The following is a 26,041-nucleotide window of genomic DNA, read 5'->3' as shown; positions in this document are numbered from 1 at the left end:
CTGTTTCTCTGGCGTGAGGTAGGCCATCTGGGTGTTTGTGTCCAAGTTGGCACCCAGGAAAATTATTTTTTGTGAGGGTATTAGCCTTGATTTCTTTTTGTTGATGGTGTACCCCAGAGAAATCAACAACATTATTACAAAAGCTAGATGTTTCAGAAGTATGTGCTTGCTGTCCGCTTGGATCAGGCAGTCGTCCAAATATGGGTATATTTGTATCCCTTGAAGTCTGCAGTAGGCAATTACTGATGCCAGGCATTTCGTGAATACTCTGGGCGCAGTAGATAAGCCAAAGGGCAATGCAGAGAATTGATAATGGGTTAAACCTGCAAGAAATCTGAGGTATCTTCTGCAATTTTGTATGATTGGGACATGCAGGTATGCCTCCTTGAGGTCCAATGTTACCAGTCAAGACTCCCTGCCCAGCATGGGAAGAAGCTGCTGTAATGTGAGCATCTTGAATTTTGGCACGAGTAAAAATGTGTTTAGGATGGATAGGTCCAAAATAGGTCTCAAATCTTTTCCCTTCCTTGGTACCAGGAATAGTCTGGAATAAAAACCTTGACCTTGTCCTTGAGTAGGTACCTCTTGAATAGCTTTCATGTCCATGAGATCTGAAATTTGTCTTTGTGCCTCTGCCCTTTGATTGTGTGGCAGGTTTGGCATGCCTCTCTTTTGTGGAAGGGTGTGAAAATGGAATCTGTAGCCTCTGTTTATAATGTCCAGGATCCATTTGTCTCTTGTGACAATATGCCAATTTTTCGCCCAAGGGTGCTGCCATTTGAGCCTTGCTTGGCATGCAAAGGGAAAGTCATTGGGTTTGCTTTCTGAATGGCTGTGAGCTATCCTCACCACCTCTTTGTGTAGTAGCTTGCCATTGTCTGCCTCTAAACGATCCTTGAGATTGCCCTCTGCCCCTCGGGCGCCTGTATCTACCTCTTTGGGGTCTGTCCGTGGCTGGAAAGGACCAATTTTTGGAAGGCCAATTTCTACTGAAACGTGGAGTTTGTACCTGTAGAAAATCTTTCACTATTTGCATTGATTTAGCCTTTTCCTCCATTTTCTTTAATACCTCCTTAGCTTTAACACCAAATAATACATCTTTTTGTAGAGGAGCATCTAGTAGTTTAGCTTTGACATGATCTGGTAAGGTTTGCTCCTTGAGCCAGGCATGTCTACGTATGACTGATCCTGTAACAGCAGCTCTACATGAGGCCTCTAGAGCATCAAAACCACATTACAAGGTATGTTTATCCACTTGTTCTGCACTATGCATCAAATCCTGCAACTCCTTCAAGTCTGGTTGTTCAGGTTGTGACATTTTGCTTCTCAGCTGTGATAACAGAAACTGTTGGTACTTTAACATATGGAACTGGCAGTTTAATGCCCTCGTGGTTAAGGTGGCTGAGGTGCATACTTTTTCCCCCCACCTTTCTAAAGCTCTGGAATCTCTCTCTGAAGGTAATGGATTTTTAGTAGTGGAGGCCTTAATTCCCTTGGGGCCCTGTGAGACAGTTTCTGGGTCAGCCGCATGGCTTTTGTATAAGAATTGGTGCGAGTCAGGAACCCGGTAGTACCTGTCAGGCTTGACTGGGGCTGGAGGTAGAGAGTCTGGGTTAAGGCAGGCCTCCGAATACACATCATCTAGTATGTCTAAGACAGGAGGTATAGCCAGAGGCCTGTGGTGAGGGAGCAAGAGAAAATCCCCAAGCCTTTTCTTGGAGTCTGAGTACTCTTGGCCTTCCCAGTGGAAGTGTTCCCTCAAGGTATGCAAGGTTTCCCCAAAAGAGTAATCCTCAGGGGGGGGAGACAGAGGGAATGGACTCCTCTGCATCAGAATCTTCAAAAGGGGAGTATGAATGTTCTTATAGGTTCATAGGTTCATACTAGGCTATCTGCCCAAGGGCATTTATAAGCCTAGCCCATAGTTATGTGGCTTTCGCCACCCCTTTAGTTTGAATAAAAACTATGCCTATCATTTTTCTGTGCCTCTGTCAAGCAGTGACACTGAAGTAATCCCTGGGGTATATCTGCGATCTCCCATCCATTGGTCAAGATTCCTCTTGAACAAGGCCAGCGAGGTGCTCTGCCTCACATGTACCGGGATTTTGTTCCACAGCATAGGGAGTCTCTGGGTGATGAATCTGTCCCTCCAGCACGTTCTATTTATAACAGTGTCAAGGTTTAAGTCTCCGCCCTTGTGGTTCTGAGGGATCTAGATTTTTGAGGTGAAGCATATTCATCAAATCTGGGTTTGACATGGCCTTATATGTCAGGCACAGGTCACCTCTGAGCAAGCAGTATGAGACTGAATAGAGCTGGAGTTCTTTCAGTCGGGCAGCATAAGACATATTTTGAGACCCTTTATCCTTTTGGTGAGGAACTTTTGGGGCCTTTCAAGCTGCAGCAGGTGTCTGGTCAGATACATTCGAGCGGGCATTGTACTCAATCATAGGTCTAATGAGTGATGAGTACAGGGGGACGATGACCTCCCTTGATCTAGATGTGAATCCCTTCATGATCAGGTGGGCGATATAGAAGGTTTTCCTAACTACTTTAGCAACATGAGTGTCAAGCGAAGGCTACTGTCAACTTGGGTCCCCAGATCCCTGATGACTTTTTCTGTGCTCAGTGGATTGCCACCTATATGGTAGCTAGGGGTAACCTTGTTTTTCGAAGGGTATGACTATGCATTTTTGGCGTTTAACTTCAGGCCATGGCTCTGGCACCAGTTATCCGTTTCTGTGAGGCCCTTCTGGAGGATATCTGTGTCAGATGTGTTTTCGACTATGGCCAGTTTGCAGTCATCTGCAAACTTTGTCAGCCATAACCCTCCTGTGTTTGCTTGTACTTCAGAAAAGTAGATGCCGAACAAGAGTGGACCCAGGACTGAGCCCTGTGGGACACCACTTGCGACAGGCTTTGAGTCTGACATGGCTCCAGCAACTCTGACCCTGTGGGTTCTGTCACTTAACCAGTTTGCAACCCATCTTGTGATGTATGGGTTTACATTCAAGCTGATGAGTTTTTCGATGATACCTGAGTGGGGTATTGTGTTGAAGGCCTTTGCCAGGTCGAGATAGGCTGTATGGACTGCCTTTCCTCATCAATGGCCTTGGTGACTGTCTCAAAAAGTCAACCAAGTTTAAGAGGCAGGATCTGCCTTTGACAAAGCCAAACTGGGTTGGATCCAAAGTCTGCAAGTTCCTATGTCTTTACTTATGAGTTCCATTATGATCCTCTCCATGGCTTTGCAGATAAGGCTTGTCAAGCTAATGGGCGGTAATTTCCAGGGTCTGTGGAGGCACCGCCCTTATGAAGTGGGACCACAGTCGCGTGCGCCACTCCTTGGATGTATCCTGAGGTGAGGCTAAGATTAAACAGCTGTCCTAACTGTGGGTTTAATTCCTCGTTGAGTTCATGAAGCACACAGCCGGGACACCATCCGGTCCCATGGATGCTGTGTTTTTGCCTTAGTGAGGGCAGTTCTCACCTGGGCGTTGGAGATGTTTGGGGGCTACAATCCTCTGGAATAGATATCTCTCCTTTGGGGAGTTTGCACTGAACCTGTCAGCCAGTATGTTAGCAATGTGTGTAGGTTCAGTAATTTTCACATCATTTTGAACTAATTCTGAGCATATCTGGGAGTTTCCTCCTAGGTTTCTAACATAGCTAAAGAAGGCCTTATGATTGTCTTTAGAGTCCTTGGCGATTTTTCTCTCAAAATTTGCCTTGGATGATTTTATGAGAGCTCTTAGTTTTTACTTATAATGATCAAAGGTGTCTTACCTTTCAAGGATTTTGCTCTATCTTGCAGTAGCTTCCTCCTTTTGTTGTAGAGCTTGTTTATGGCTGGGGTCCACCAGACTGGACGCTTGCCTTTGGTACAAAGAGTCTTAGTTTTGTTTGGGATTGCCTGATCCATGCAGTCCTGTAGGTGCTGGTAGAAGGCATTTGTAAGTGATTCAGCGGTTTGAGTAATGTTTACCACTGGCTCAGGGGCCTTAAAGGAGACCACACTAGTTTTTAGAAGTGTGAAATCGGCTTTTGAGAAGTTTTTCACTGTGGTCTTTTTTGTTTCTTGTTCATCAGAGTGCTCTGAAATAATGGAGGCCTGGTCCGAGGACGGAGATTCTTCCTCCACTCTGGGCCTTTTGTCCGGGGGGGGGGGTTTGAGAACCCCTGATAAGAGTAATTAAATCCTCAGCCATTTTAAGCATCTGTTTTTTAGGCATGGGGCCTGGAGAAGGGCCCTGTGTAGCTTGTCTCTTAGAATGCATGGCTGCTTTAGACTTGGTGAAAGCCTTGATGGAAAAAGAAGAGGAATGCCTAAAGACACCTTGAGAGGAGGCAGACCTGTCTACATTCTGAGTTTCACCGCCTAGAGTGGCTTCGGTATCTGTAGTCGGGGTGTGGGCCGAGGAGCCTGCGACCTCGGGCACAGTAGACACCGCCAATGAAGTGTCGGTAGGCAGGGGCTGCGTAGGCGCCTTGCTGAGAACCGGACCACCTGTAGTCGGCTTTGGCGTGATGTCGGTAGAGGCCGCGGATCTAGTGTGTCGGTCCTTATCTTTGCGTCTTTTAGTCAAAACTGGAGTCGGAGTATCCGATGACATAATGTAGTTACATTTTTTGCCAAAAAAGTGCTAGGTGAACTCCGCCCGACGCTTAATGGTGCGTTTGTTGAATGTAGCACAAAAACGACAGACTGAGAACGTCGTGGTCTGGGCCTAAGCAAGGAATGCAGAGGGAATGAAAATCCTTATGCGGTATTTGCTTCCCACATGAAATACAATTATTAACTTTGTCTAACATCGGTCTGAGGCAAGAAAAGTTTCCCCAACGGGGTACTTAGCTTTCAAGATGACTTCGGTTGCAAAATTTTCGTAATTTCAGGAGCTGGCCGACCGGCACTTGCGAACTGCTTCTGCTTCGGGCACCGCGCGGCAAGAAAGACTGAAGAAAATGGCGTCGGCTGGTTCTTTTATACCCCTGTCGCACTGACGTCAGGGAAGAAGCGACGGCAACAGACTCCGGACCTAGACTTTGGAATTTGGCCGATCGAGGACCCGCCTGACGGCAGGAGAACCCATCTGTTATGACTGCAGCTGTATGCACGATGAACATCTGAAGCTCGAGAGTTTTTTGGCTTGCGGAAGTTGTAGTACTGGCAGAGTCTGTTCCAATGTCTGAACCAAACCCATACGTCATGGAAAAAATTAAAATTGATAACATCAGATTAAGTGTTACTTGTCAACAGATTCATTCTCTGCCTACAGAAGAGCCCACTCAGATGGAAAGTTAGTTCTGTAGTTTTTGACTCCCAAACCACTGACATATTGCTTTCCTTAATATGTACAGTGCCTATGGTGCATAGAATCTGCCCTAAAGTTTGGTAGCTGACCAGCTCGTCCAATCTTTGGCAGGAAGTCCCACAGGTCACTGCAACAGTGATCTAATGATGAACATCTTTGCTATGACAAATATCAGGATTAAAAGCAACTGTGGCAAAAAAGAACAGGTGGTCTCAGGAGCTACGTATTGCACTACTGAAGTGCTAGCAATGGTACCAACTAGCAGCCATGTAAAGAGAACAGGGATAAAGACAAAACAGGCAATTTATAAAATCACTATTACAGAAAGATGCTGCCAAAGATGCAAACACAGGGTGCGCGTTGCAGATGTGTTTTCTACCTTTCAAAAACTGCTAAATTACCATTAAGTTGAACAATCTGCTGTAACACTTAACCCATCTAGTGCAATGTTACATGCATCTTTGACTTGTTTAGACATTACACAACTTTTATCACCATTTCACCCTTCTATTAACAGCCACCATCTACTGAATTTAGCCAAAGCTGTGCCTGGAAAGGATCATTCATGACACCCATGCACAATCATTCATCCTGTCAGCAGGAACACAAGTAAAACAAATCTTAATTATGTCTCTGATTTACACTATGCAGAAAGTCAAAAAGGGTGATGTCCAATTAACTTGTGTGCTTTGGTCTACAAGTTACCACAGTGGATCACTCCACCTAACCTCATCACAACACAGACGTGTGTTAGTTCAAAGAAAAACTGCACCTCAAAGACTCAAACAAGCTCCCACACAAATGAAACAGTGGTGAAATAGCATCCTTAAAAGTAATGATGTCCACTTTTGAGGTCATCTTTTTCTTATGCTCCACATTACAGGCTATGAATGAAACAGTAAAATGTTCAACCTCACAGCAATAGAAAACCAGGTAGTCAAACCAAGGGGGAAACAATTATCTGAAGATTTTAATGAATACTTAAATAAATATTTTAAATTAAAGGACTCCAATAAAAAATGAAAATTCAAAGGGAAACACTCTGCATTCTATTAAAAGAAACTGATGAAGTGAGAAAAAGGGAGCTCAAATGCTTATTACCACCTAATGTTTAAAAATGTTTACCTATTATCTTCTCATGCAAGGGGTTCGTAGCATCTGCAAATACTTCTAAAACCAGTTGAAGCACTCTAAAACAGTCACCATCAACAGCATTTCATTTTGAACCAAAATAAAATGATGCACACGGCATACTATTTTAGGACTGAAATTAGTAGACAGACAAAAAAAATGGCATGTTTCATTAAAATGCAGATGTAACTGCTTCTTTGCAACTTGGGAAAAAATGCAACTAAGTTGCACATACTGGATGGGGATGGGCAGTAGTGCCTTAAAAAAGGCTAAAGAGTGAAGGTTCAAAGCCCTGATCACATAAATCCTCAAGGTACAAATATCTTAATCAAAATGTGGCACTACTGTTGAGAGAGACTGCTGTATTGTAAAGGGCCAGTAACAAGAGTACTGCTGAAACAGCAGCTGTGCTCAGCTTAGTAAATGCCTTAAATGTTGCACTAGAACAGCAATAATGCAGCTGATCCCCCTACTGTACAGGACAGATGCTATCAATACCACTTAACCCATCATGATTCTGGTTTCATTAATGGCCCAGGTGCAGAGGAATCAACAGCCATGGACTGGTGGATCAAGTGTATGCTGGTCAGCTCTCCTCCTTCAGATGGGGAGGGAATCCAGTTAAAACTGTACGAAGACTGACTTCTAGCAAAGGATAACTTTGGGCATAAATATGCAAAAAGTGAGATCTGAAGGCAGACTCCAGGGCAGAAGGGCATATGTGTGCGTGTGTATACACTTAAGTCTGGAGTCACTGCACACAAGGTTCAAGGGTGAATGGTACAAAAGGAGTAGAAGGTAGAGGTGGAGCTAGTCAGAAAAAGTAGGCCTAGTGAGGTAAATCAAAACATTCAATTCTACCACCACCATTTTCTCACTTCCACTTAAAAATTAAGCTTCATTTTAACAAATTATTGGTGTTCATACAAATGCAACAGTTATAACATAACAAATGCTACAGATTTTTGGGAATCTCAATTTAAAAAAAAATAGTCAAATTCTGCACCTGAGCATATCCCTGCTGTTGAGGAGGAGGTTGTGAACTAGTTAGAGTCTGTCCACTAGAAGCACTGTATGCAGGAGTCTGGCTGACCGGAAGTGAATGTTCTGGAGGAGAGCTACAAGAGATTCCATGCTGGCTAACAGCCTGTGATTCACAGTACACCGATGAGCCGAGACCACTGTCCACTGTGCCGTCAGCTGAAAAAAAAAATACATAAGCTTACACTGTCATTAAAATTGTGCATTTAGCTGTACATTTAGCATAAGTGTTAGCACTGCATTAGCCTTTTGACAAACCCTGAAACTTGAATTTTGCAAGGGCACTGTGACCTCTTGTAAAGCATTAGTCGGTAGACTAGAAAGCCAGCTAGAGAAGTACAAATGACTATGGATATGTAAACTGGGGAGTGCTGCTCACTAACTCTGAAGCATCCTAGAAAGGTGTATAGAAACTGTATTACGTTAAACTCTTAAGCATTTTATGACTGGCTCAGACTCCAGGAGTAAGCCTGTTTCCCCATCTTATAGCCAGTGCACACTATGCAACCACCGCCTAAGGAAGTAGGAATGCAGAGGAAAACTAAAGAAAACACCTCAAACCAGACTTCGGTGCTTTCCTTCTACAACTCCACCCTAGGAGGGCTACAACAGAGGACTGACAATTGTCAGCTGAGAAGAGAAAATTAAAATATTTTAATGTTTTCAGTTCTTATGCATACTTCTTTGTGGAGTGAAGAGACAAAACCAAATAAGATAAGTCATATTTTAACAGTAAGTAAAACCACACAGCAACTCCGCAAACACAAGATTTGTGAATTTTTGGGATCCCAAAAATTGTTGGGATCCGTGGATGTACTTCCTCCAAAAATTTGTGTTCCTCTAGAGAATTTTGTCTTTTCGGCAACAAATCGACCAATGTAAAATCAACATTTCTGTAAGCAATGTTGAGTTCATTACGGGAGACTTCTGTATAGGCATCACTGTATGGTAGTTCAAACATCCTGCTAATGTAGTCATTAATAAGAAGTTATGTACTCACCATAACGTTCCATCTGAGTAGGTAAACTTAATTTGTCAGCAACCTATGGGTCTTCGGATCCATATCGGATCCGAGCCGGCAGTTTCCAACAGCATAGATCTGAGCTCCAAGCTCCTCCCCCTACCCATAATCCCCTGCCAACCCTACCTGACCTCAGATCGAGTTTGCCCACAGCTAGATAAGCATACAAAATTCACCCGCAAAACTAGCTACATACCCTTGCCATAAGGAAGGTAACATCTCGAACATCCAAAGGTCAGGGGGACGGAGAGGGGGGGGGGGGTCGGTTGCTGACAAATGAAGTTTACTTACTCAGATGGAACGTTATGGTGAGTACATAACTTCTTAATCTGAAGTAGTTAACTTCATTTGTGAATCAACCTATGGGACAGAGTCCCCAATTACCTAAATCTTGGGCGGTCCTCAAGGAAGGATGTTCCGGAGCACTGCAGAGCCAAAGGATGCTCTCCCTCTGGAGACAATATCCAGCTTGTAGTGATTAATGAAGGTATGAGATGAAGCCCATGTTGCTGCTGAGCAGATATCATCCGAGAGTCTAGAACGAAAGGCCGCCGAGGTAGAGACAGACAGGGTAGAGTGGGCATGAACTCCTAGAGGTGCGGGCCGACCAGTACTTTCATATGCCAACAGAATACACTGAGAAATCCATCTGGACAGTGTGACTTTGGAAACAGCCTTTCCTAAGTTAAATTTGGCAAAAGAAATGAACAGCTGATCTGATTGCCTATGACCAGCTGTTCTGTGTAAATAAAAGCGCAGTTGTCTGTGCAGATCCAACAGATGTAACTTATGTTCCCCTTTGTTTTGGTAATTGGGAAAAAAAACTGGTAGGTTAATGGACTGATTAATATTTAATTTGGATGCAATTTTTGGAAGAAAGGAGGGATTGGTCCTGAGGTAGACTCTGTCTCTGTGGAAGGACAAATAAGGTGGTTTTGCACAAAGAGCTTGAATTTCGGAAACCCTTCGAGCTGAGGTGATAGCTACAAGAAAGGCAGTTTTCCATGATAAAAATTTTAGATCTACTGAAGCTGCAGGTTCAAAGGGAGGGACTGTAAGTGCCTGCAAAACCAAAGTTAAGTCCCAAGGAGGGACTGCTTCCTTCATCGGGGGTCTGTGTAAGAAGGTACCCTTCAGAAAGGCCTTGCATAACTTGGAGGAGATCAACGGTCCAAGGTCGCTTCCTACGCGATAGTGAGAGATAGCCGCCAACTGAACCTTGACTGTAGAGGAGCTGGCGCCCTGATCGAAGAGTCCTGATAGGAAATCTAACACCGCAGGCAACGGAGCTGTGAAAGGATCTAGATCTCTGTGCTCCGCCCAAATAGAAAAATGTTTCCATTTGCTATCATAGACCTTTCTGGTGGATGGCTTATGCGCTGCCACCAGAATAGCTTTGACCTGGGAAGAGATACTGGGAGTCCTAGCTAACCTTGGAACTGGATCAACCAAGCCGTGAGCTTGAGGCTGTCCAGATTCGGGGTCGGAAGATCCAATGGATGGGTTATGAGATCCAGAATGGGATCCAGAATCCAGGGAGGACTCACTAGGTGAGACCAAAGATACGGGAACCAAGCCTGGCGAGGCCAGAAAGGGGCAATGACGATGATCTTGTTCTGCAACCGATTGGCTTTCTGAAGAAACTTAAACATCAGCGGAAGAGGAGGATAAGCATAAAGGAGACCGGGGGGGCCAAGCATGCACCAGAGCGTCTCGTGGGGATTCCCCGGGTGGGGGAATTAGAGCGAAGTAGGTGTTGCATTTCGCATTTGAAGGAGAGGCGAAAAGATAGCAACAAGGTTGACCCCAAGTGGAGAATATCTGCTTCGCTACTATCAGGTTCAGAGACCACTCGTACGGTGAGAGGATGGTGCGACTCAACTTGTCTGCTAAAATGTTGGACCGTCCCGGAATGTGCGTCGCTATGAGAAAGCGGTTGGTGGAAATCGCCCATTCCTACACTCTCATGGCCTCTCGACAAAGGGGATAAGACCTGGTTCCCTCCCTGTTTGTTGATGTAACAGACTACTGCCATGTTGTCTGTCTGGATTGCAATCGTTCCTACTGGAAGAAGGCTCTGTAGTGCTTGCAACGCCAAAAGCACCGCCCTCATCTCTAGGACATTTATATACAGAGAGGTCTCCATGCTGTTCCACGTGCCTTGGACTGTCCTGCCCGCACAATGCCCCCCCCCCCACCAGAGGCGAGAGGCATCCGTGGTCACCGTTGTTAGGGGAGGAGACATAGAAAAGGGGCACCCCTTCTGGAGGTCCGGGGATTGGAGCCACCATAAGAGGGCCTCCTTGCAAACCCTGCTGAGGGGAATAAGGTGGTACAGAGGGAATTGCAGAAGACCATTGAACTTGGAGAGTCCATTGCAGGACTCTCATGTTCAGACGCACCATCGGCAATAGGTTGATGGTGGCCGCCATCGAACCCAAAGCCCTCAGGACCAATTCCGCTGGGGGTGCCTGGGGTATAAGGATGGCCCGCACATGGAGTCGTAAGGTCCGCACTCAGTCTGGAGTTAAGAGGGCTAGACGCCTGTTTGTGTCCAACCTTGCTCCGATGAAATCTATGGTTTGAGTTGGAGAAAGGGAAGATTTCTCTATGCTGATAGTGATCCCCAGCCGGGCTGCTAGATGAAGAAAGGAGTTTCTGGCTGCGCAGAGTAGATGCCTTGTGGGGGTGGTCAGGAGCCAGTCGTCTAGGTATGGGAAAACCTGAATGCCCTGCAGTCGCAGGTGGGCCGCTATCACTGACAGAACTTTAGTGAACACCCAGGGGGCTTTGGTGAGACCAAAGGGAAGGGCCCTGAATTGGTAATGGCTGGCTCCTAGCCGGAAGCGGAGAAACCTCCTGGATCGTCTGTCCATCAGAATGTGGTAGTACGCATCCTTGAGGTCTATAGAGCACATCCAGTCGTTCTCCCGCAGGAGGGGGAGAATGGATTGAACAGTGACCATCCGGAACTTTTCCTTGGTTACTGACAGGTTCAAGAGGGATAGGTCGAGGATCGGTCTGAAGTCCCCCGTCTTTTTTGGCACCAAGAAGAACCTGGAGTAAAAGCCTGATCCGTACTGGTCTGGGGGGATGTGCTGGGTGACTTTTTTTCTAGCAGCCGCTGGATTTCCGCAGCTGCGGCCTCCCTCTGCTCAGGTGAGACGTTGGGGAGGTGTCTGGGATTGCGAGGGAAATGGGAGAAAGGGATCTGGTAACCTCTGGATATGATGCGAAGCACCCAGCATTTGGTTGTGATGGGCTCCCAAGCTGCTAGGTGCCTTGAGAAGCGCCCCCCCGACTGTCTCCAGAGTGGAGCAGTCGGGTAACTCTTCAGGGCTGTTGCGTGGGCCGGTCAGAGAACGGTTCTCTGGACCCAAAGTTCCTCGGGCCCCCTCTGCCTCTAGGGCGGCGTCCACCCTGTCCTCCTCTGCCATGGAAGAACTGGGGGTCCGGAGCAAAACGGGGCTGTTGCGACTTCCGGAACCACATCTTCTTCTGTCCCTTTTGATTCTTGGAAAAGGACCTATGGGGAGCAGAGAAGCGGACTCCGACGGCAGACGTCTTCCCATCCTTCTCGCTCTGGACCAAGGTATCTTGTACGGTTTTGGCAAAAATGGCAGAACCATCGAAAGGGGCATTAGCGAAAGACACCTTAAAGGGTTCCGCAAAATCACAGTGGCGGAGCCAAGCCTGTCGCCTCATAACGATGCCTGCTCCACTAGCTCTAGCGGCCCCTTCCGTGGCGTGGGACAGTAGCCGCATAGAGGTGTTAGAGATAGACCTAAGAGTGGCCATTTGGGAAGAGTGCAACTGTTTGTCCTCCACCGACATGGACTCTTTGATAAGGTCTTGCTGCAGTCGTATGACATGTGCCATGTAGTTCAGTGACCTCACTGAGAAGGTAGCTGAACTAAAAACCCGCTTCCCTAATCGATCCATCGACCGAGACTCCTTGTCTGGAGGATGGACCGAGGGACTCTCCTGGGCTAATTCCCTTTTAGTGGCCGCTACCACCAACATGGCATCTACAGGGGTTCCCTCACTCCAGTGAGATCTGTCGAAGGGTGGACTAAGTATTTTGTCAGGTCTTTTTGGGACTGGCTCCACAGTGTCCGGCTCCTTCCATGCCCTGGTAGTGATCAGATCTACCAGGGGGTTAGCTGGAGGGAACACCCAAGAGGTAGACGGGCCTGCTTCAAACGCCTCCAGGAACACAGATTCGTCCGAGGTAGGCTTTGGGGCAGACCCCCCCCCAATCCTGAGCATCTCCATGATGTCTCCAAATGAGACGTCCTCGGGGGGGGTGATCTTGGGGAACCTTCCCCTTCCTCCAAATCTGTGTCCTCGGTCAAGGACTCCGGGGAGTCCAAGTGCCTCCTCTTGCACTTGCGCTTGTGAGGAATCTCCTCGGGGGGGCTGTCCGAGGAGACCTCACCAGCAACGTCATGTTCCAACGGAACGACCTGGGACGTCGGAGCAGGCTGTCCCTGGGGACTGGCTGACGGAAGTCGGACCCATCTGAGATGGGGTGCAGGGTGGAGCCGTAGCCAAGGCCGGGGGTCTGGAATCCCTCGACAGAACCCTCTCCACTACGTCGAATGCCGAAGGAGAGCCGCTCTCTCTCGGATCCGAGAGCAGACCCTCCCTCGGATCCGACGGGCGGATCGGGGCTGGAGCCGACGTGGTCGGATCCGAAGGTCCAGTATGCTCTGACCTGGGCGGAGCTGAAGGCACACTGAGACCCTCGGATCCAAAGCTCAGCTTTCGGCTCCGAGAGTTCGGATCCGAAGAACAGGGACCAGACAGTCTCGAGGGCATTGTCGGCACCGAAGTACCCTAGACGGTCGGCGCCAACACCCCCTGGCGCCGACGCTACCCGGCTCCGAAAACTCTGAACCCGGGAAGCAGGTCAGAGAAGGAGCAATTGGGGCAAAAAAACGTGTTGAGCTCCCCCCCGGAGGGGGGGGGCAGGAGCACTCCCATCTGCAGCTGGGCTTGGAGGAATCTTCTCATCATCCGGTCCAAATCTGCGTCAGTCAGGCTTCGGGTGGATCTGGATGAGACCACCGAGGCGGGACAGGGGATGCCGCCTCGATGACCTCGACAGGGGCCGGGCCTCCTCCTCCTCCGGTCCCGGTGAAAAAGGAGGAGACCGGAGCCGAGGGGTGGAAGGCTCGGAAGTCCTGGAGGGAGAAGACCGCTTAGCCGGCGGGGCCAATGAAGAGGCCTCGGCCTGCCGCTTGTGGTGCTTCTCCTTCCTCTTCTCTTTCCTGGACTGCCTATCCTCCTGGCCCGAAGCGGGAGGTTGAGTCCCGGCCAGTGGAAGGGAGGTAGGAGTGGCGAGCCACCGTTGGACCGGAGGCCGAAGCAGAGTCCGGGGGCAACAGTCCCGCCAGAACCAGCTTAGTCCTCTGGTCCTTAAGTGCCTGGGGTTGAACACTGCACATATGGAGCAACCTGACGACAGGTGTCCAACCCCCAAGGCACAACACGCACAGAGTGTGGCCATCTGCCGGGGATAGCTTATGGCCACACTCGGTACACTTGGAAAAAAACAGCTTTTGGGGCCTCCGACATACTGAAGAAAACGCACACGCTAGGCCCCAACACACAGCACACTCCCTAACGCACTAACGAGGGTGGGGAAGGAAAACTATGAAGACTAACAGACAGGTAAAAGGAAACTAATAGGGGACCTGTACACAACACACGCACACTAAATTTACAAAAAAAGGAGAGAAAAAAGGGTAAAATTTTCTCACAAAAGACGCTAAGCCTGGAACTCAGTGATCGAGCTGCTGGATGAAACCGCGGCAAACTAGATCTGAGGTCAGGTAGGGTTGGCAGGGGATTATGGGTAGGGGGAGGAGCTTGGAGCTCGGAATTATTCTGTTGGAAACTGCCGGCTCGAATCCGATATGGATCCGAAGACCCATAGGTTGATGCACAAATGAAGTTAACTACTTCAGATCATCCATTATCACCATATTTTAAGAGACTGTCTGCAGCAAAGCCAAAGTATATATACCAGAACAAATTCAACAGCAATAAAAACAAAACTGCCAAATGAAAATATAAAGTCAAAAAATTACACCCGTGCCTAAATGTCTCCAAATGGAAGTAAATCCCAATCCATCAGTTTTACTGGTGCTGAGAATGGGTCAGATTCCACAATAATGACAGTCTGGCTCAGCTAATTTGAACAAGATAGGTTTGCCAATAAGTGAAAAATTCCAAAAATATAAAATCAGCACATTGCTTTAACTGTTGTATCAGCATTTTAAAATTATTATAATACATTTCTTCCTTTAAGTTGTAGTGCCAAATTCACACTCAACAGTGTGATCAAGTTTAACAGCTAAAATATTATTTATTTATATTTATTTATTGACATTTATTAACTGGGTTAGTCCAACTGGGAAAATGTCCCTTTTTCAGTGGAGACCCGAGGAGAAAAGCTCCAGAAGGTACAATATTTAATTACAGTAAGCAAACAAGAAATGCGAACAATAGAAAGGAAATAAACTACATGTGAAGATTATAACTGAAAGAAAAAATAAATGGATTTTTTTTTTTTTTTTCAGGACAAATTCTTTGTTACTGTACGAGTGAGGGAGAGTCGAGAGTGTGAGCGGGATCAACTGAGAATGATGTGAAGTGGGGGGAGGGGAGAGCTATGTAGGGTCATAGCAGGGACAGGTTCTGGAGTTAAGTAAATGTGCCTTAAGTTCTTTTTAAAAATACTCTTCATAACATAGTGCTCAGCAGATCTTTCAATGCAATTCAAAAATGCTTTGCACCTCACTTAAGTGGCACTTGTCAAACTTGTCTAGAAGCAATACAATGTTCTAAAGATGCAAATGAGTTGTAACAGGACTCGCAGTAATGCAACACTAAGTTAAGTATCTTGTCGGAGCCTAATTTTTATTTATTTATTTTTTTTTTTTACAAACAAGGCTTGCAACTAGTCTGTAGAAATCTAAGTAAAAAACAGTTGTGTAAAATCTTACCATAACCACAGATGTGCTTCTCTTCCATGTTGCGGTATTCATAACATGAGGGATTCCCCACCTAGGTGACCCAAATGTCTAGCCAGTATACCAAAGACTTAAGCTAATGCTAGGTATGTGAGACACTGCATACAGGATGCAGCCAACGTACGCCATAAAAGTGACATTTGCACATACCATCCTCAGAACTGAATTTCCCAGTCAGAACATCAGTCCGAAGATAAGAGGTAAGCCAAGCATCATCCAAAGAAAACCATGAACAAAGAAGGAAGGTGGGTGGGATAGAATACTGCTACATGAAAGAAAAGGATAGCTATTGGTTATGGTAAGATTTTACACAACTATTCAAAGTCTTTCTTTTGCCATGTTGCAGTATTCATAACATGAGGGATTCCCCACTTAGGTGGCCCAAAGGTCTGGCCAGTATACCAAAGACTTAAGCTACTGCTAGGTATGCAAGACATTGCACAAAGGATGCAGCCAATGTAGGCCATAAAAGCGATGTCTGCACATACCATCCTCGGAACTGAATGCCCCAGTCAGAACACCACTAAAAGGATAAGAGGTAAACCATGCATCAACCAAAGAAAACCATGAACCAAGGAGGAAGGTGGGTGGGATTAAAATACTGCAACATGGAAGAAAAGGATATCTATGGTTATGGTAAGACTTTACAAAACTATTCTGTCTTTCTGTTCTCATGTTGCAGTATTCATAACATAAGGGAGAGTACCACAGCTCATGAGTGGGAAAGGGAGGTTGGAGCATAGGAAGTCTCCATGAAACCATGCAGAATTGCTCTATCAAAACCTGCTCTGCATCTGGAGATGGAGTCCAATTTGTAATGTTTTGCGAAGGTGTGGACAGAGGACCAAGTAGCTGCTTCCAGGATAGAGGTAGTGTCCAGACCCTTGAAGAAGGCCTCAGAGGAGGTTACAGCTCTAGTTGAATGGGCTTTAACTGAGGAAGAGAGTAGTTTCTCCTGAGACATGCAGCAGAAAGAAATGGCCCTAGAGATCCAGGAGGAAATGGTCTGTTTTGAGACGGACTTTCCCAGCACTCTGAGGTGAAAAGAGAAACAGTTGCTCAGACTTTCTAATGGATTCGGTCTTATCCAGGTAAAATCTGAGTTGTCTATGTACATCCAAAGTGTGAACCAACCTTTCACTTGAGTTTTGAGGAGTACGGAAAAAGTAGTCCTGTACACTTACCATAAATGTAGATGTTAGAATGTATTCACTGTTGCAGTCCTTACAAATGGGTTATCTGGCTCCTGGTAGCTTGCAGTCAGCCAGAATACCAAAGTCCTTGGTATAAGACGTCGGCTGCCTCCGGAATAAGCCTGACGCCAGGACGTCAGGTATAAAAGGCAGGCCAGCCAATGTCATTTCCTCAGTTTTTCTTGCTGTAACTGTCAGGAGACCCCCCAAAAAATAAGACCAGGTAAAGAAAAAATCCAGCCTGTGCCCTAGGAAAAAAGGGGGGATGGAAAGGGGGGAAAAACCAGGACTGCAACAGTGAATACACTTGAACATCTACATTTATGGTAAGTGTACACAACTTCACTATGTTCGTGTTTCATTGTTGCAGTCCTTACAAATGGGTTGACTCCCAAAGCCCAGGAAAAAACAAAAAGGGGGGAGAAACACCAAAGATTAATGGTCGGTAAGAATGCCCTGCAACACTGCAGTGGCAAAACCAGCCCTGGACTTAGAAAACAAGGGCAAATTGTAATGCTTGGTAAAGTGTGGACAGCGGGTTTAGGTTGCTGCTTCCAGGATGTCTTCAGTAGGTACACCTCTATGAAAAGCTGCTGAGGTAGAACATCGTCGGTGTATTTACGCTTCTAAAAAATTTGGTACTCTGTTCAATTATCCAGATATCTCTTTGGCAAGCCATCTGACTACCGACATTCCGAAAAAATGAAAAGATAAAGACAGAGACAGGCCGCCGAGGTCCAAAGCTGCTGGCGACGCTTCTCCTAAGCCAGTCGCCAGTTTGCTGGTACTCAGTGAGGAGCTTCCACAGCCCCTGATACCTGCTACTTCAGATTCGCAGTCATCTACTGAGACCCATTCGGAGTCTAGTATGCGCAAGATGCTTCAACTGTGGAACCTGCAAATGTCTCTACCTTGGATGGGTCCGGAGCCGCTGTGCAGACACCAGCTTCTGAGGGTGTATTCAGGCCTACTGACTTGCACATTAAACGAACGCCATCATCTTCTTCAAGGTCTAAAACTCCAACAATGCCTAGAAAACAGACGCCCAGACCGCATGGTCAGGCCTCTACGCCTAAAAAACAAATGATAAGAATGGCTGAAGACATTATTACTTTAATCAGGGGAAGCCAACCTTCCCCCTCTAAGAGACCTAGGACTGAATTTGCTTATGATACTTCTGACCAGGATTCTGAAATTTCTGTTTCCTCTGATGACCAGGATTTACCTTCATCGACCTATGAGGATTCTGATGCAGACGACTCTATTCCCACTGCTCCCCCCTCAGAGGATTTCTCTTGGTGAAACCTTGCATACTCTTAGGGTGCATTTCCGCTGGGAAAGCTAGGATTACTCAGATTCTAAAAACAGGCTTAGGGATTTCTTACTCCTGCCCCAACACAGGCCTTTAGCTATCCCTCCTGTACTAGACATTGTTCATGATGCCTTTTCGTAATCTAGCTTGGCACCTGACTCTACCTCCTGCTCCCAGAAAACGTGATAGATATTACAGGGTTACTGACTCTCAAGTTCCTTTTTAAAAATCCTACTGCGGATCCTGAGACCATTTCACAGGGACCCAAGGGCATTAGGCTACTACTACCAATTATCCTTCCCCCTCTGATAGAGACTCCAGGGCGCTGGATAGATGGGGTAAGAATGTATACACTTCCGCAACATTGGCCATTAGGGCCTTAAACTGTCAGTTTCATATGTTAAAGTATCAGCAGCATATTATTGGACTGCTTAAACAGAAAATTATGCTGATTCCTGACTGTGCTGAAAATAAGGATTTACAGGATTTAATGCATTCTGCTGAACAGGTTTGAAAACATACTTTGCAATGTGGTTTTGATTCATTAGAAGCATCTTGCAGGGCTGCTGTCACTAGGTCTGTACTTAGAAGGCATGCTTGGCTTACGGAGCAATCTTTACCAGATCATGTTAAAGCTAAATTTCTGGATGCTCCTTTAAATCAGGACCGCCTGTTTTGGCAACAAAGCAAAAGTTCTTAAAAAGATGGAGGAAAAAGCTAAATCTATGCAAACTGTTAAATATTTCCTACAAGTACAGCCTCCAAGATTTAGAATGCATTAGCCATCTAAGAATTGGTCCTTTCCTGCCTCTTCCAGGCCTTCTCAGTCCAAACACAGAACCAGCAGAACACCTAGGCTTCAGTCCCAGGGTACTAGGCTTCAATTCCAGGGTATGCACAGGACTAAGCAGTGGGGGGCTCCCACTTCCAAAGCAGTGAGTAATAAGACTCCCCCCTATGGTAAGCTGTCTCAATGACTTAACTTTAAAACTTCCAAGCACTTCAAAACTGACTGATCCTTTAGGGGGAAAGATTGCTCTGCAGGCCAAAAAAGTACAGTTTTGTACCTACCATAAATGTAGATGTTTGAGTGCTAATACAGCTGCAGTCATAACAGTCATAACAGATGGGTTCTCCTGCAGTCAGGCGGGTCCTCGGTCGGCCGAATTCCAAAGTCTAGGTCCGGCGTCGGTTGTCGTTGCTTCTTCCCTGACGTCAGTGTGACAGGGGTATAAAAGAACCAGCCGACACCATGTTCTTCAGTTTTTCTTGCCCCAGATGTCAGGTGCCCCCAGAAGGAAGGCAATACATAAAATTATGAAGTAATGCAATGCAATATAATCAAAAATCAGTAGTTGCAAGCAAATACACCATAAAAGAATACCCCTAGAGGGGAAGGAGGGAGGGAAACCTGGACTGCAGCTGTATTACCACTCGAACATCTACATTTATGGTAGGTACAAAACTGTACTATGTTCATCATGCATACAGCTGCAGTCATAACAGATGGGTAGAATCCCAAAGCTAAGAAAGGGGTGGTAGGCACTAGGTGGAACTAGGAGGAGCCAAAATGCCCTGCAAGACTGCAGTGGCAAAGCCTGCTCTAGATTTGGAGTATAATGGTAGGTTTTAGTGTTTGGAGAAGGTATGCACAGAACTCCAAGTGGCTGCTTCCAAGATGTCCTTGGTAGGAACTCCTCTGAGGAAGGCTGCAGAGGTGGCTGTGGCCCTGGTGGAATGAGTTCTAATGCCTGTAGGAACTGTTTTGCCATGAAAGGAATAGCAAAAGCGTATGCAGTGGGCTATCCATTTTGAGATTGTCTGCTTGGAAATTGGCTTTCCTGGAGCTCCTACCGCATAGGCCACAAAAAGCTGTTCTGATTTTCTGAAAGGCTTTGTTCTGTCCAAATAATAACGCAGTTGCCTGTGGATGTCCAAGGAATGTAGTAATCTCTCCCCTTTGTTTTGAGGATTGGGATAAAAGTAGGTAAATGTATGGCCTGATTTAAAGCTACCCTGGATACCACTTTAGGCATAAAGGAAGGGTTGGTTCGTAATGAAACTCTGTCCTGATGGAAGATGATAAAAGGCTGGACAGCCATGAGGGCCTGTAGTTCTGAAACTCTACGAGCTGAAGTGATAGCCAGAAGGAAAGCTGTTTTCCAGGACAAATATTGCAAATCTGATGAAGCAGCTGGCTCAAAAGGAGGCAAAGTCAGTTTTTCCAGAATGAAATTTAGATCCCAAGCAGTTATTGGATGTTTCCTTGGAGGTCTTAAATTCTTAGCCCCTCTGAGGAACTGTCTTAAGAGAGGGTGAGAGAATAAAGGTGGATCAGTGTTGTATTCTGCAGAAATGGCTGAGGCATGGATTTTGATGGAGGAGAATGAAAGTCCACTGCTTAGTAGTTCAGCCAAATATTGTAGTATTTGAGGTAAATTCAGTTTTCCAGGGTTCTGGCCCTTTTTCTCATTCCAGACACAAAAACGTTTCCATTTTGCGGAGTAAGCTTTTCTAGTTGATGGCCTTCTGGCCTCCAAAATGACATCCTGCACCTCCTTGGAGAGTAGGGCCTGCTGTGATGCTAAGGAATCTTCAATGCGGCTAGATTGAGTGTTTTTAGCTGACTGTGAAGAGTTTTGAAGCTGTGCTGAGTCAGAAGAAGAGGCATTAGAGGCAGGGTCCATGGAGGGAAATGAGTCAGGCTCTTCAGGAGTGGGTACCAGTGTTGCCTTGGCCAGTCCGGAGCAATGAGGATCATCTTTGGTCTGTCTGCTCTGGTCTTCAATAGGACTTTGGGCAGCAGAGGAAGAGGCGGGAAGGCATAAACTGTCATTGATGTCCAGCTGAAAGAGAGAGCGTCCACTCTCCATGCCTTTGGGTGGAAGGTCCTCGAGCAGAATTTTGTCAACTGATGATTTTTGTGGGAGGCAAAGAGATCTATGTCTGGCCTTCCCCATTCTTGGATTATTTCTGTAAAAACTTTTGGATGCAACATCCATTCGTGTGGATCTGTCATAATCCTGCTTAGGTTGTCTGCCAGCGTGTTTTCCTTGCCTGGCAAGTACTGTGCTTGTAGTTCCATTTGTAAGTCCATGGCCATGTTCCAAAGTGATATGGCCAGTCTGCATAGGGGATAGGAATGTGTTCCTCCCTGCTTGTTTATGTACCACATAACTGTGGTGTTGTCCGTTCTTATCAACAGTTGACCTGGTTGTAGAAGGTCCTTGAAAGCTATAATAGCATTTATTACTGCTAGCATTTCTTTTTGATTGATGTGAAGATGCTTTTCTTTTTGGGACCATTTGCCCTGAATGCACCGGTCTGTCATGTGCGCCCCCCAGGCGTAGTCCGAGGCGTCTGTTGTGATGACTTGATTTGCTTGAGGCTTGCTGAATGGAAGACCTGTGTTTGTTTGACATGCTTGAGCCCACCACAGAAATTCCTTTTGCAGACATGGAAGTAGTCGTATTATTGTTTCCAAACTGTGGCTGTGTTGAGACCATATGTTTTTTAGGTACCATTGTAGTTTTCTCATATGCAGCTTTGCACATGGGATTAGCAAGATGCAAGATGCCATGAATCCCAGAGCCTGCAGGAGTTTCCTTGCAGTCAGCCTGGTGCAATTTGCCAGTGTTTTGAAATATTGAATTAGTTGCCCCTGCTTCTCTGGCGTGAGGTAGGCCTTCTGGGTGTTTGTGTCCAAATTGGCACCCAGGAAAATTATATTTCGAGAGGGTATTAGTCTTGATTTCTCTTTGTTGACTGTGTATCCCAGTGAGTTTAATAACATTATTACATAAGCCAGATGTTTCAGAAGAATGTGCTTGCTGTCCGCTTGGATCAGGCAGTCGTCCAAATAAGGGTATATTTGTATCCCTTGAAGTCTGCAGCAGACAATTACTGATGCCAGGCATTACGTGAATACTCTGGGCGCAGTAGATAAGCCAAAGGGCAATGCAGAGAATTGATAATGGGTTGAACCTGCAAGAAATCTGAGGTATCTTCTGCAATTTTGTCTGATTGGGACATGCAGGTATGCCTCCTTGAGGTCCAATGTTACCAGCCAAGACTCCTTGCCCAGCATGGGAAGAAGTTGCTGTAGAGTGAGCATCTTGAATTTTGGTACGAGTAGGAATGTGTTTAGGATGGAAAGATCCAAAATAGGTCTCCAATCTTTTCCCTTCCTTGGCACCAGAAATAGCCTGGAATAAAAACCTTGACCTTGTTCGTGTGTAGGTACCTCTTGAATAGCTTTCATGTTTATAAGATCTGAAATTTGCTTTTGTACCTCTGCCCTTTGATTGTGTGGCAGTTTTGGCATGCCTCTCATTTTGGAAGGGTATGAAAGTGGAATTTGTAGCCTCTGTTTATAATGTCCAGGATCCATTTGTCCTTTGTGACAACATGCCAATTTTTTGAGAATAGTGCCAGCTTTCCTCCTAAGGGGGCTGCCATTTGAGACCTGGTTGGCCTGCAAAGGGGAAAGTCATTGGGTTTGCTTTCTGAAAGATTGTGAGTTGTCCTCACCACCTCTTTGTGTAGGAGCTTGCCATTGTCTGCCTCTGTATGATCCTTGTGGTTGTCCTCTTCCCCTCGGGCGCCTGTATCTGCCTCTTTGGGGTCTGTCTGTGGCAGGAAAGGACCAGTTTTTGGAAGGCCAATTTCTACTAAAACGTGGGGGTTGAACCTGCAGAAATTCTTTCACAGTTTGCATTGATTTAGCTTTTTCCTCCATATTTCGTAATACTTCCTCAGCATTTGCCCCAAATAGTACATCCTTTTGAAGAGGGGCATCTAGTAATTTAGCTTTGACATGATCAGGCAAGGTTTGTTCCTTGAGCCAGGCATGTCTACGTATGACTGATCCTGTAACAGCAGCTCTACATGAGGCCTCTAGAGCATCAAAACCACATTGTAAGGTATGCTTACCCACTTGTTCTGCACTATGCATCAAATCCTGCAACTCCTTCAAGTCTGGTTGTTCAGGTTGTGACATTTTACTTTTCAATTGAGATAACAAAAACTGTTGGTATTTTAGCATATGGAACTGACAGTTTAAGGCCCTCATGGTTAAGGTAGCCGAGGTATATACACCTTTTTTCCCCACCTTTCTAAGGATCTGGAATCTCTCTCGGAAGGTAATGGATTTTTAGCAGTGGAGGCCTTAACTCCCTTGGGGCCCTGTGAGATGGTTTCTAGGTCAGCAGCATGGCTTTTGTATAGAAATTGGTGTGAGTCAGGAACCCTGTAGTACCTGTCAGGCTTAACTGGGGCTGGAGGCAGAGAGTCCGGGTTAAGGCAGGCCTCCGAGTAAACATCATCTAGGATGTCCAAGACAGGAGGTATAGCCAGAGGCCTGTGCTGAGGTAGTAAGAGAAATTCCCTAAGCCTTTTCTTGGAATCTGAATAATCTTGGCCTTCCCAGTGGAAGTGTTCCCTTAAGGTATGCAAAGTTTCCCCAAATGAGTAATCCTCTGGGGGGGATACAGAAGGAATGGACTCCTCCGCATCAGAGTCTTCAAAAGGGGAGTAAGAATGTTCCTGATCATCAGAGTGTTCTGAAATAATGGAGCCCTGATCAGAGGAGGGGGATTCTTCCTCCACTCTGGGCCTTTTGTCCGGTGGGGGTTGAGAACCCCTGATAAGAGTAATTAAATCCTCAGCCATTTTAAGCATCTGTTTTTTAGGCATGGGGCCTGGAGATGGGCCCTGTGTAGCTTGTCTCTTCGAGTGCAAGGCTGCTTTAGACTTAGTGAAAGCCTTGATGGAGAAAGAAGAGGAAGGTCTGAAGACACCTTGAGTGGAGGTAGACCTGTCCACATTTTGAGGTTCAACACCAAGAGTGGCTTCGGTATCTGTAGTCGGGGTGTGGGCCGAGGAGCCTGCGACCTCGGGCACAGGAGACACCGCCAAAGAAGTGTCGTCGGTAGTCAGGGGCTGCGTAGGCGCCTCGCTGAGAACCGGACCACGTGTAGTCGGATTTGGCGTGGTGTCGGTAGAGGCAGCGGATCTCGTGTGTCGGTCCTTATCTTTGCGTTTTTTAGACAAAATTGGAGTCGGAGTATCCGACGACATAATATAGTTAAATGTTTTTCCAAAATAATGCTGGGCGAACTCTGCCCGACGATTAATGGTGCGTTTGTTGAATGTAGCACAAAAGCGACAGACCGAGACGTCGTGGTCTGGGCCTAAACAAGGTATACAGAGGGAATGGAAATCCTTATGCGGTATTTGCTTCCCACAAGAAATACAATTATTAATTTTGTCTGACATCAGTCTGAGGCAAGAAAGGTTTCCCCAACGAGGTACTTAGCTTTCAAGAAGACTTCGGTTTCAAATTTTTCGTAATTTCAGGAGCTGGCCGACCGGCACTTGCGAACTGCTTCTGCTTCGGGCACCACGCGGCAAGAAAGACTGAAGAAAATGGCGTCGGCTGGTTCCTTTATACCCCTGTCGCACTGACGTCAGGGATGAAGCGACGACAACCGATGCCGGACCTAGACTTTGGAATTCGGCCGACCGAGGACCCGCCTGACGGCAGGAGAGCCCATCTGTTATGACTGCAGCTGTATGCACGATGAACATCGGTATGAAATATCCTCTGGAAATGATGCTTTGTACCAAAGTATCTGATGTCAAGTTTAGCCAGGCTTCTGGGTACAAAGACAAGCGACCCCCCAACTGCCTCCAGAGCCGAACAGTCGGGCCTCGTTTCAGGGGCGCTGGTAGGGTTGACCGGAGAACTGACCCCTGTCACCCTGTTGCTGCGGACCCCCTCTGCCATGGGGGGCAACGTCTTTCGTTATAGCCCCCTCCTCTGCCTCTAGAGGGAGTTTCTCCACGTGTGTCCTGAAAGGCTCCCTGTGCTTTTCGGAACCACATTTTCCCTCCCCTAGGGCCCTTGGGGTAGGGCAGAGTAGGGGTCGAAAAACGGACTCCAACGGCAGATAAGGTCTTGCGTTCCTACTCGCACCTGGTTAAAGTTTCCTTTACTTTGGGCCCAAACAGTGATGAGCCATCGAATGGGGAATTAATAAAGGAAGACAAAGGGTTCCGCAAAGGAACAGAGACGCATCCAGGCTTGTCTTCTAACAGCAATGCCCGAACTAACTGCTCTACTCGAACCATCAGCTGCATAGGATACGAGATGCATGGATGAGTTTACCACTGAGTTTAGGGTAGCGTGCTGGGCGTTGACTTTGTTGGCCACCCCTGCAGCTAGCGTACCCTGGAGAGTATCTCCTAGCTCTTTCAGGAGATCTCTTTGTAGTCTGGTAAAGTGGGTTAAATAGTTCAGTGATCGCAGAGAAAAAGTCGCTGAACTAAATATGCGCTTCCCATATCTATCCATGACCCTAGAAGCTCTGTTAGGGGGATGGATAGAGGTGGATGTCTCAGATATTTCCTTTTTGGTGGCTGCAGCTACCACCATAGCATCAACAGACACTCCCTTTGTCAAAAATGGCTTGTCCACTGGGGCAGACATGAATTTATTGGGCTTACGAGGAACAGGTTCCATGGCCTCCGGTGACTCAGACGCCTTACGAGAAATCAGCTCCATGAGCTCGCCGTAAGGCGGAGACACCCAAGAAATGGAAGGTTGAGACCCAAAAGCCTTCAAGAGCATGGACTCCTCCTCAGTAGGGGTCTTGGACTGGCAATTGCCCCTCTGACTAAGGATCTCTAGTATCTCTGCAAAGGAGATATCCTCAGTGGGGGATCGAAGGGATCCTTCTGACTCATCTAAGTCCATGTCAGATGTCAAAGACTCCCATGGGGAGTCTAAGTGCCTCCTCTTGCACAGTCTCTTCCTGGGCACCTCCTCAGTGGGGGGATCTGTGGAGGTCTCAGAAGAGTAGGGGACGTCCTGTGGAGGTACTTGAGGCTCGGGGTCTCTACGCTTAGAGGGACCGGTAGATGAACAAGCAGACACAGGAGCTTGAGGGGAGAGGGAAGGCTGAACCGATGCTGATGTTGTCTTAGGAGAC

The 26,041-nt window shown here is 46.6% G+C and overlaps 2 protein-coding genes across 2 annotated transcripts in view; both read right to left on the bottom strand.

Moving 5' to 3' along the window:
- LOC122815199 (serine/threonine-protein kinase WNK1-like) overlaps positions 1-26,041 on the bottom strand; it is a 3,137,204-nt gene that overhangs the window by 2,663,183 nt on the left and 447,980 nt on the right. The window lies entirely within an intron of this gene.
- LOC122815200 (serine/threonine-protein kinase WNK1-like) overlaps positions 7,153-26,041 on the bottom strand; it is a 1,238,062-nt gene continuing 1,219,173 nt past the window's right edge. The window contains exon 8 of the mRNA XM_044087494.1: positions 7,153-7,643. Coding sequence (XP_043943429.1) covers positions 7,423-7,643 — 221 coding nt within the window. The 3' untranslated portion in view covers positions 7,153-7,422. The remainder of the gene's footprint in view (positions 7,644-26,041) is intronic.

Source organism: Protopterus annectens, chromosome 11.part0, assembly GCF_019279795.1.
Source record: "Protopterus annectens isolate FY-2018-M chromosome 11.part0, PAN1.0, whole genome shotgun sequence".
Taxonomy (NCBI): Eukaryota; Metazoa; Chordata; order Ceratodontiformes; family Protopteridae; genus Protopterus; species Protopterus annectens.
The sequence above is the reverse complement of the archived record's forward strand: the minus strand, read 5'-3'. Positions and strand labels throughout refer to the sequence as shown.